We start from the raw sequence: 11,457 nt of genomic DNA on the forward strand, positions 1-11,457 counted from the left end.
CATTATCTTTCTTACAAGGTAAGGGGTGGAGGGTTGGGGGAGAGACATCTCCTGGAGATGTCAACTGCCATCAGCCATTCCCAACTTGGCTTCGTGCATACAGTTGGCATCATTCCTATTACTTCCTGGACCCAGAGTTCAGGCTACCTGGGCTCTCTTGTGCTGCTATAGTATCCACTCCCCCCAAATCTCAATGTACCCAACCAAAGGAGGATTCTCATTTGCAATCTGTGGTTAAACATCGCCTCCTACCTAAAGTAAATTGCAGGGCTGCTTGGGGGCTACAGAACAACTCTCTTGTAAGATCACCCCAAACAACAAGTTTGCCTCAGTCCTGAATGAGAGAACATCTCTCTTTCAAATAGGCATCCCCAACCCTGCACAGTTAACTATTCTCATGGCCTTTCCCCACTCCTAGAGCAAATTTCTTCCTTCTCATGAACTCACAGGGCTCTAAAACACTTATGGGAGATGTGGCTGGGAGGTAATCTATGTTACTGGCCAGATGTGGAATGGCCTGGAGATGGACTCAGGGAAAGTCAGTAACCCTTTGAAATTTTCTGTTATGGGAGTAGCAGGAAAGTCACCACAATTAGCCTTAGTCTAGACCCAACTCTCTCTAATAAGTAAGCTGTAATGGGGGAAGACCTTTGTTTCTGCTTTTATTGGACTAAACAACAGTAGCCAATGAGGCGACGTGAGTCGGGCAGTCTGTTGAAGTAATCTATGCAAAGTGCTTTATAAATATGGGGTGTTGTTATATTATCATTGCTGCTTTAGTTGTATTATTGTTACTAACTCCCACAGCACCTCTGAACTCTGGGTGCTAAAAAGATCTCTGCAAGAACCATTTTCAGTGACCTTGAGTTTACTGGTTGGAGGAGGATGGGATCCATCCTAGTCTTGGTAGGGGCTCAGGGGCAGGGGTGGGGAGTTGCTGAAAGAATCACAGAGAGATTGAACAAACTTCCTCATCTTATCTTTCTGGTCCCCTCAATTCAATTTTACATGGGATTGGTTTACCATCAGTAAAGTTTTTCCAGGCTCACTCAAAGGGTTCTTCTCCCTGTGCCCACTGCAACCAATTAGGCAGGAGATTGTTAAAGAGATCCAGCCCATGTGCCAGCTGCATGATTCAGAAGAAAGTCTCTCTGGGGATGCTGACAAGCAAGGAAATGACAGCTACCGTGCAATCCTCTGGACCTATGAGTGTAAGCAGGCTGCACACCTCTATTCCTAAGCCTGCTCCTCCTCTGCTTAGCTCTACCCAGGCCAGGAACTCCTGTCTGCAAAGCGTTTGGGGATCTTTAAAATGACGGCATTTTTCCAAGGATATCAAGCTGCTGAGAATAGCTCATGCTTCTGGATATTCAATATTGTTCAACCAGGGGTTAAAAACACTCCAGGCTATCACTTCTTTCCACTCTCCACCCCCCCCCCCCCATATCCCACATCCAAGGGCAAGGCAAAGCAGCTGCCCAAACCACCCAAGGAGAGGCGGGAAGCAAGGAGAGCAGGAGCCATGGAAAGCCCACCAGGGGTCAGACACTGTGACCAATGGGGCAGGCTAGTGAAGAGTTAATGAACAAATGATCTGCTCTTTCCCTGATCATTCGGGCTCCAAAGTTCAGTTCCTGGTCCCAAGCAACCTCTAAGGAATTGTAAATCTCACTGCAGTGTTTAACAAAACAAAAGCAACCTGAAATTACATGCAGGTTTGGTTTTATACAGTACATATTTACTCAATCCCCAAGGTATGCAGCTCCATGTCATGTCAGTTGACTTTGTTGGCCTGTCCCCCCCCCCCCAACAGTTTAAGTTCCAAACTAAATCCATGTTTTTCTTTCTCCAGTTCACATGGTTCAAATAGGATTCTTCAGACCGCTCTTCTCACTGGGTGAGTCACTCCCCCCCCCCCAAAAAAAATCCCTCAACAAACCCAGGAAGAGGGCACAGCCCACCAACAACAGGGATTCCACCAACAGCAGGGATCCTGGCAGAAAATGGAGATCCCTACTTCTTGGCCCTTCCATATAGCTACCTCCCCACTTAATTGGGCAGGAGGAGGGAATTCTAATTTTAAATATATTTTTTTTTAACAGAACAAGAGCTGACTGAAATCTTCTTCCCCCCCCCCCCCACCATACACCCCTACATACACCATACACCACACACACACCCCTATTGCTGGATTCCCAGTTGCCCTGACCTCCCTGGACATGGCTGGGTGCCCGGACCATCCAGGAGAACAGAGCAGAAGGCGCCCACAGTTGCCACACAGCCTCCCCCGCCTTCATCGGAGATTTCACATCTCCTGGCTCTCAGGTTGGGGCTTGGAATGGAGCCGCCAAGGAAAATTGAAAAGTGCCAACTTGTGAGAAGCTTCTTAGACGCTCAACCACGCACACGCCCTACAATAATCACCCCAGCTGCAGCAAAGGGGAAAAAGGAAGGGGGTGGGGGTGGGAGAAAAGGACTAAGGAAAAAAATACCTGGGTGGGGAGGGGGATGTGGGAGACGATTGGATCTAGGAGGTTTCGGGGTGGGGGAGCTACTCACTCAAGGCCACAGAAGTGAACAGACAGCTCAGGACCTGCCAGACAGTTCCAATCCCAGGGGAAATTTACAAGGCGAAATTGACTAGGTCAGCATTCTTATTTTCGGGGGAGCGCGGAGAGCTGATTACTCCCCCAAAACACAGGACAGAGAGGGAGACTTTAGCTCTAGTAAGTAGCAGGTGCGATATCCCCTCTCTCCCTCTTCTGCTCCCCATCCTCTACCCTAAAATTCTCCAGTACTCTCGATCCGCACCGCCACCTCCCCAGCCCAGCCCCTAACCCCTCTCGGCGGCCCGCCGGCCCGCGCTCACCTTTCTCGCTCCGCGTTCGGCAAACTCCCGAGCGAGGTGGCGCCCGATGCCTCTTCCCCCGCCGGTGATGAGGACGCTCTCCCGGGACAGGTCCCGCAGCTTGGCGGGCAGCACCAGACACACGGCCGCTTTCACCACCAAATAGATCAGCTGCAGCGGGAACACCAGCAGCGCGCCCAGCCATTTCCAAACCATCCTCCGAGGGGGTGGGGGACGTTGGCGGGGGGAGGGGGGGAGATACCCCCAGTGCAAAACTACACACCCGCAACCCAAAACCAAAAAGAGAAGCAAATAATAAGTCGGGTGAGGGCGACGTGTGTGTAAGGGGTGGTGAAAAAGAGAACCCCACCTGGTCCCCTCTAAAAATGCAAAGTAGCGGGTGTGGGGGGCAAAGAGATGACGCCTGCTTAGGTAGGGAAAAGGCACTTCGGAAAGTTGGGACAGCAGGAGGGGGGTGGGGGGCGGGGAGCGGGAGGTGGAAACGTTGAAGGCAAGAAGCTTCTTGCCTCAGCTGTCGTTTCCGTTGGGGATTTCTCAGGTAATGTTTACTGGCTGACAGATATGGGGAGTTTAGGAAGGGGGGGGGGGAGCACCAACCACACGCGCGCACGCAGCCACAGCCTCCCAAGTCTCAAAGTACAGGACTTAAAAAAAAAACAAAACCAAACCCAAACAAACAAAAAGCAGAATCCAGCCCCCCCCCCCCCCCGCCCCAAAGGGAAGACTGGGGGGGTGGAAGTGGCTGAGGTTTCACCCAATTTCAGCCGGCGAATGTCTCCCGACTCATTGCTATTCTTACGCGCAGGAAATTGCTTAAATGAGATCTGACTGCCAGCACTTTGCAGGAGAAGTGGGGGGTCCCGGTGTCAGTTTCTCTACGTGCGTCGCTCACTCCCCCTCGCTCTCTCTCTGGCTCCCGGGGGCTAGCCTAGCAAAGGGGCTGCTGCCGCTGGATTCAGCTTCCCTCCCTCGCCCCGCGCTCTCTCTTGCTTCCTGGAGCATTTATTGCTGTCTCTCTTTTTTCCGCCCCCAACTTGTAATCCTCGGGTTTCGAGAGCGAACAAGATGCACCCCCTGTCAGCCCTGCCTGGTAGGCAGCCTCTCCATTGCCTGCTTCCCCGGCAGCACAGATGGAGGGGTTTTTTTTTATACCCCATTAAGTCTGATTGACAGTTAAAGTGTTCGGGAGATTTCACTACTGTTTCTGTGAGTGGCTGACTGTGGTCTCCCCTCCCCCTCCCCCCACCGGCTTGGCCCGCGCTATCTCGGGGCGCGCGCCCCCGTGCACCCGCGCGCGCGCGCACCTACACTCACACGTACACGCACACACGCACACTCACTCTCACTCTCCGGGCGTTGCGTTTGCAAGCTGGGACTTGCTGTATGTGCATGCCCCTTTGGACTCGCCTCTGTAACCCGAGCACGCTGTAACTGAGAGCTGGGGCCAGCCCCTCTTCCTCCCTAAGACCTTCCTCCAATCCTGGGGAGTCAGCTACCCAAGCTGGGGCGAAAGGTTACGCACCCAGAAAGATACTCCACCCCAAGTCTGGAGCAGGAGACCGGGGTTACTCGGAGGCACTTCGTTCTAACCATCTGTCCACAATGTTTATCCCAGGTCGTCTAGCCAGAAGACCATAGATTTAGAGCTAGGAGGGAAACTTGGAGGTGCACAGAGGTCCAGGAGCCGCCTCCTCAGACCTAGGACTAGCTAGCACAACCTCAGAGCCCTCCAGAAAAGGGTAGAATTTCGCCACGTCTGCAATTCACCTTGGGCATGTTCTTCCATAGGTCTGACCCAACTCTCGTGCTTCCGACTTTCCTCCCCAACTGCATTGTAGTCTCTTGGGGCAGTTTCAAGAACGGTTATCAAGTGGTGGAAAGAGCTTAATTTGGAGTAAGAACTGAAGTCCAGTTCTGCTTCTTGGACAAGTTACTTCTCTCTGAGCCTCAATATCCCCTTCTGCAAAATGAAGGGCTTGGACTAATAACCTCTAAGGTCTGTTTCAGCTAAAAATTCTGGGACCCCAGGACCCTGCCCCGGGGCTCCAAATACCAGTTCTCTCTTCCCCTCACCCTTCATCAATTTTATTGGGGCACATATTCCTTATCTGTACCCCCCAATGGGCCCCTTCCATCACTGCCATAGACCCATAAAAACAAATGCTAGTGAATTTTTGAAAACGTCCCTTGTTCTACACAAGTCTGGTTTCCTCTGCTTAGATCTCTTTCTGTGGCCGGAACCAGCGCGATACACACTCCCTGTGCCCTTTCACCACCCCCAAATAAAGTTTCTTCTTGCCTGGGGGAGGGCTCTAGTTAGCGTTTCCTTTAGGAGGAAGTCTAGGGAGGTGAGTCACTTAAAGACAGCCTTAGTAAAAGCTGCCAATGAGACTGCTTCAATGGGCCACTCCTTGAAGGGTCTTCTGTAAGCAATGGGGATTGGGGCTGGGGAGAAAGTGGTGTGATTATTCTAACATCTTACCATTTGGGGTATTATAATAATAATGCTGTGTGGTGGAGAGGATACTCGGCACCCGAATTTTACACGTGGGGAAGCCTCAGTCTCCAGAAAAGTTCAGTGATCACACATACCCTATCAATCCCAGGATTTGGATCAAGGTCTCCCAACTCAAGAACCCCTTCGTTCTCAGCAAAGATCCCACGATTCTTTGAGGGGCTTTACACTCAAAAGGGGTTCTCAACCTTATTTGTGTCATGGAGCCTTTCTCAGATACATTTTTAAATGCATTAAATAAAACATAAGATGGCAAAGGAAACCAATTATGGTGAAATAATTATCCAAAATTCTTTTAAAAAATATTTAAGTTCAAGAGCTTACTACTTTTCTTTTTGAATCCAGGTTTTGAAATCCTGTCTTCAAGGTAGGTGGCAGTCAGAGGCTTAGGGCTAAAAGTGACCTTACATGTCATCTAGCTCAAACCCCCACCCCCATCTTACAGATAAAGAGACCAAGACCTAGAGAGGTCAGTTGAATGGCTCAAGGTCATCGTGGTAGCACGGAGCTGCAATCTGAACCTGGCTCCTTTGGTTCTAAATCCAGTACTCTTTCTACTTCCCTGGCCCTCCAGTGGAATCCCAGCATTGCCTCTTAGCAGCCTGGGTGGCCTTGGACAAGTCACATACATTCTCTAGGTCGCATATTTCCTGGTCCATAAAATGAGGGGGGTGGCTGGACTTGGGGTTTAAGGTAAGGAAAAATGTTTAACAATAGAACTATCCCAAAGTGGAATGAGCTGCTTCAGGAGGTAGTGGGGTCCTGGCTCCCCATTCTTCCCACTTTAAGTCTCCAACAAAAGTCTACAAGGTAGGTATGTTGTACAGCCTATTCTATGGCAGATATGAATTCTGAGATCTCTTCCAGTACCGATTCTGAACGGAAAACTCTAAGGTCTCTTCCAGCTTTAAACCTTTTGAGGAACAAACACCCCCATGGTTCTTATTCCAAAAGGAAGATGGGAATTGGAAAGTTATCTCTCTCCTGCTTTTCCAGGGTATTGGAGAGGCTTAAGATATAGTCAGGGGTAAAAGGAAAAGACCAGAATAGAGGGGCTGTAGAGAGGGGTATATGCTTTGGGGGGTGGTGGTGGTGGTAGAGAGCTACTCAGCCCTGGGTGACTGGTCTGTAGACTAGAAGAACTGGATTTCATAGTTACCAGTGAGGCTGCACCTCTGGGCATTCGGCCCCACTGTATCCCTGAGGAAAGCAGGGCCCTGTGCTTGGCAAACCCTGTGGAAGTCACAGAATGCAGCGCTTCTTTGCTGTGGTCACACCCAACCCAACTGGGAGGGCAATAACAACGGAAACCAAAGTCCTCGCCTGGGAGGGCCAGCCCTTCCCACCTTTGAGCCCTTGGGCTGGCCCGCCTGGCCACTTTTGAGTTAGAAAGTTTCAGGTAGGATACAAAGCCAGCGCCTTCTTCAGCTCTTATATTAGGAAGCCGCCTAGTGGTTAGAACGGGGAACTGCTCTTTAGGGGCACAGCCTTCTGGAGCCAGGTGGGTCCCTCCTGCCCTCTCTGCACATCCTCTGCTGCCTTATCAAGCCCCTTCTGGCTCTGCCTTCCCCAGGTACCGGTAGAATCATAGCACCCTACGATTCAGGGCTTCATGGGACCTCTGCGTCCAAACAGTTTGACAAATGAGGAGACCAAGACCCAGAGGAGGAAGTGACTGGCCACAGTCTCATAGATCACAAGTAAAGGGCAGAAGCAGGATTCCAGCAGCCAGGTCCTCTGACTCTGCCTTTCATCCTGCTTTCTTGCAGATACGGCTCTCTTATTAACATGATCACCTGGCTTGCTAATGGCCTGTTCCTTGTCCTTTCCACCTTCAGTATTATTCCAAGCAAATAACCAGTGTGGAGGGGACAGAGGGGTACGGCAAGGCTGCAGCTCCAAAGGCAAGTCAATAAGCATTTATTAAGCACCTATTACGTGCCAGGCACTGTGCCAAGAGCTGTACAACACCAGCAAAAAAATCCCTCCTCTCAAGGAGCTCACAGTCTAGTGGGAGAAGTAACATAGAAATTGTTGTGTACTAACAAGGCCTCTTTCCTCCACTATACCACTGCTAAATGGTGCAGAAGGAAGAGCACTGGATTAGAAGCAGGAAAACCTGTGTTCAAATCCTGACTCTGCCAACAATTACTTGTATGACTTTGGACAGTTCATTATTTGGGCCTCAATTTTCTCATCTGGAAAATGAGAGGGTTGTACTCGATGGCTTCAGAGTTTCTGGGGCAGCTAGGTGGTGTAGTGGACAGCATGGTTGACTTGGAATGAGCAAGACCTGAGTTCAAATCCTGCTGCAGATGTGGCTATGTGATCCTGGGTGAGTCACTTAACCTCTAGTCTCTATCTATAAAATGAGGATGATAATAGCACTACCTACTAGGGTTGTTGAGAGGATCAAATGAGATAGCATCCAAAATGCATATATACATGTATGTATGAGCACATATGTACATATGTGTGCTAGCTGTTTCTAAAACTATAAGGCTCGAGGATGTCACTGAATCATAGAGCTAGAAGGGACCTCAGTCCTAATATCTCAGTCCCAGTATCTAGTGCAACTTTCATTTTACACATGAGGAAACTGAGGCTAGAAAGGTTATAGGGTAACTACAGAGCTAGAAGGAGCCTTGGGAGCCATCTGGTCCAATTCTCTCACTCTTCAGACAATTCAGGGGGTTAAATGACATGCTCAAGCCTACAGAGGTAGCAAACAGCAGCAGGGAGGAGTAGAACCCAGGTCTTGTGATTTCTGGACTCTAACACATGATCATCCTCATCTTTCACAGAAGTCAAAATTGTAGCTCAGAGAAACTAAGAAAGAAGCTGAGATTGGCCCAAAGCTGTACTGCACAACAGGACAGAGCTAAGCCGCAGAATCATAGGGTTGGACAGGCTCTCATAGGTCATCCAGTCCAGCCCATACCTGAACAGAAATTCCCACCTCAATATGCTCCACCGTGTTTTCGTTTGCTCTCTTTGCTCCTGTCTATGCTCAAGGCTGTCACAACATCCCTGGGAAAGGGAAGAAGTAACTTTTGGTTCCCTCTGATGTAGCTCATCTGGGCTGGATGATTTGAACTCATGGAGGGGAGCTTGTTCTGTTTCCTCACCGATCTTGGGTCACCCAAAGTCTCTAGATCCCTAACTCCCTAGCTGGACTTTCTACCCATAGTCCCACATGGCTTCCTTTGCTGCTGAAAGCCTTCCTCTCCACAGAGAAGACCAGATGAGCACTTTACCTTTGGGTTCAAGCAGGTTCACCCTGCTCCCTCCCCCACCCCCATACATGTAGAGAGTGAGTTAATGGTCAATCAGGGAAGAAGGCTGAAAGGTGACAGTACCTGTCTCACCTACAGGGGAGTTACAGCTGACCCTAGTCTCTCTGGTGAGACTGTGAGCTTCTTGAGAGGGCAGACTTTTTTGTTGTTAGTGTTGCTTTTCTTTGTATCCCCAGCACTTAGCACAGTGCCTAGCACACAACAGGCACTTAATAAATGCTTATTGACTTGACTTGGGAGCTGCAGCCTTGTGGTAGCTTCCTGTCCCCTCCACATTGGCTACCCCCTATTTGTACATAGGTGCTAGGTAAAAAATGAAAATTGAGGGTAGACTTCGAACTGTACCTTTTAGATCAAGTCCAATTTCTAAAATTTACAGATTTTACAGAAAATTGAGACCTAGAGAGGTCACAGTGACTTGCCTAAGGTTGTACCGGTAGGAAGTGGCAGAGCTTGGACAGGAAGCTAGGTCCTCTGACTCTAAATGGGAGTTACTGCAGCCCTCCTGGGAGGCCACATCTACAGGACCCTGCTCATTTCTGGGCACAATATTTTAGGAAGGTCATTGACCAATTGGAGGATAGCCAGAGAAGAATCAAGTAGGATGGGAAGGGCCTTGAGTCTGTGTCATATATAAAGATCCGCTGAAGGAACTAGAGAAGAGGAGACTTGGGATAGAAGGCTTTCATGTGGAAGAGGAATCAGACTTGTCTAGCAGCAAAGGGAGAAAGATGTACAAAGGCAGCTTTCACGGAACAAGTACTGGATTTGGGGACGATGGTTTGAATAATGGTGTTGTCCATTCCCTAATTGGGCAAGTCATGAACACTTTCCTGAAACTTTGATTTCCTTCTCTGTTCTCCTTCACAGGAATTCACTCCTTCACAGAGTTGTTGTGAGAAAATACTCTATAAACTTTATACCACCAATGCAACATTATCAAGAAATTTATATGAAATGTGGTATTTTTCAGGGATATAGTTTAAGCTCATTCTGGTTTTGCCTAGACTTGAATAATTCATGATCATTTCTCCTAAATAGAACTACACATGGATTCCAAATTAAAGATGGAGCCAAAACCGCAACATTTTATCAATCATTTCATGGATATGGGTAACATCAAGCTATATAGCTCCAATGAAAACACACTCAACATTTTCATCTCATTGAATCTCTAATGACACAAAAATGTCATGTAGTTCAATAAGTGCAAAATTATTAACATATACCAAGGAAAGGGAGAGACTAGTGGCTTTGGGTTTGAAGCTAGAAGTCATATTGAACCAATGGATGAAGGTGATACCTACAGATACCTTGGTCTTCTCCAGGTAAGACACATCAAGAATAAACATATTAAATAATCACTTTCTCTCAAGATGCCTACCTGAAGTCAGGCTGCCCAGCTCCCACATATTTACCCCAGAAAAACCCTATATATAGGCTGAATATCGGTCAAGAAAACCAACAAGAAGCTTCAGTTATTTCTTCCACCCCAGACTGCACAAAAACTCAGCCAGAAATCCATAGGCCATGGTCCTCTAGCACTGAAAGTGACAGAGCCACCAGAGGTGGGACGCATGTAACCTGCAAGGATCTTTGTGTAGAGGGAAGGAGAGTGGGCACTCCCATGATAAAGTTTCAGCGTGCTGAGAAAGCCCTAGATTTGGGACTTGGAATCTCCAGGAGTGGCAACTGGCAGCACTCAGACTTGGACACTCTTGGACTCTCCCCAACACTCTGAAATGAGAATCCATAGAGGGCCCTGAAAATCCAGAACATGGAACCTCAAAGAGATGGGGTACCTAATCTTGGGAGATGGAAGTCAGTGTAAGAACTTAGGAGAAAAGAGTGAGACCAAGCTCTTGAAGAAAGAATTAGAACACGTAGCTTAGAAGAGGAAGTGGTAACTTTGCTCAAGAAATGGACTCCCTAAAAACTAGAATGTACCAAATAAAAATCAATGACTCCATGAGACACCGAGACATAATAGAACAAAATCAAAAGATTTAAAGAATAGAAGAAACTGAAACGTATCATATATATGATTTATATATTATTACATATATATATATTTTGGCACACACACATATATACATTTCAGGTTTTTAAAATTTTTTTCAATTACACTTCCTGAAAATCATGCTTTAAAAAAAGAGTCTAGACCAGGGGAAGGGAACCTGCCCACTAGGTCCTCAAGTGCAGCCCTTTGACAGAATCCAAACTTCACATGGATTCAGTGAAAGGGCCACACTTGAGGACCTAGAGGTCCACATGTGGCCTCAAGGCCACAGGTTCCCCACTCCTGCTTTGGACCTTATTTCGAGAAATCATAAATGAAAGCTGCCCAGATCTATCAGAACCACAGGGCAAAGTAAAGAGAAAATACACTGATCACCTTCTGAAAGAAACTGTAGGGTGAAAAGTCCTAGGCATGGTATAGCCAAAATTGAGAACTCCCATATCAGAGAAACATGACGGCAAGCATGCAGAAAGAAGCAAGTACCAAGAAACTACAGTCACAGTCACATAAGACCTGGATGCTTCTGCTTTAATTGAGAGAAGATCTTGGAATACAATATGTCAAAAGGCAGAAGATAAAGGCTTACAACCAAGAACAATTTATCCTGGAAAGCTGAATATAATACTTTAGGGGGAAAATGAGCCTTCGATGGAATAGAGGATTTTCAAGCATTGCTAATGAAAAGACCAAAGCTGAGTAGGAACTATAAAACAATGAAAAAAAGGATCTGGATAAATATATAAAGGTAACTCTATTA

The 11,457-nt window shown here is 47.8% G+C and overlaps 1 protein-coding gene across 2 annotated transcripts in view; it reads right to left on the minus strand.

Annotated features, from left to right (window-relative positions):
• Positions 1–3,984, minus strand: part of DHRS3 (dehydrogenase/reductase 3) — a 51,187-nt gene extending 47,203 nt beyond the window's left edge. The window contains exons 1-2 of one of the 2 annotated variants that reach the window (XM_036744625.1): positions 3,669–3,984; positions 2,870–3,123 (exon numbers count right to left, since the gene is read on the minus strand). In XM_036744625.1, coding sequence (XP_036600520.1) covers positions 2,870–3,064 — 195 coding nt within the window. In that variant the 5' untranslated portion in view covers positions 3,065–3,123; positions 3,669–3,984. Of the gene's footprint in view, positions 1–2,869 lie in introns of both variants that reach the window. The other variant, XM_036744624.1, reaches the window with a different exon arrangement.
• Positions 3,985–11,457: the final 7,473 nt, after the last annotated feature.

Source organism: Trichosurus vulpecula, chromosome 2 (genome assembly GCF_011100635.1).
Source record: "Trichosurus vulpecula isolate mTriVul1 chromosome 2, mTriVul1.pri, whole genome shotgun sequence".
In the NCBI taxonomy this organism is placed as follows: domain Eukaryota; kingdom Metazoa; phylum Chordata; class Mammalia; order Diprotodontia; family Phalangeridae; genus Trichosurus; species Trichosurus vulpecula.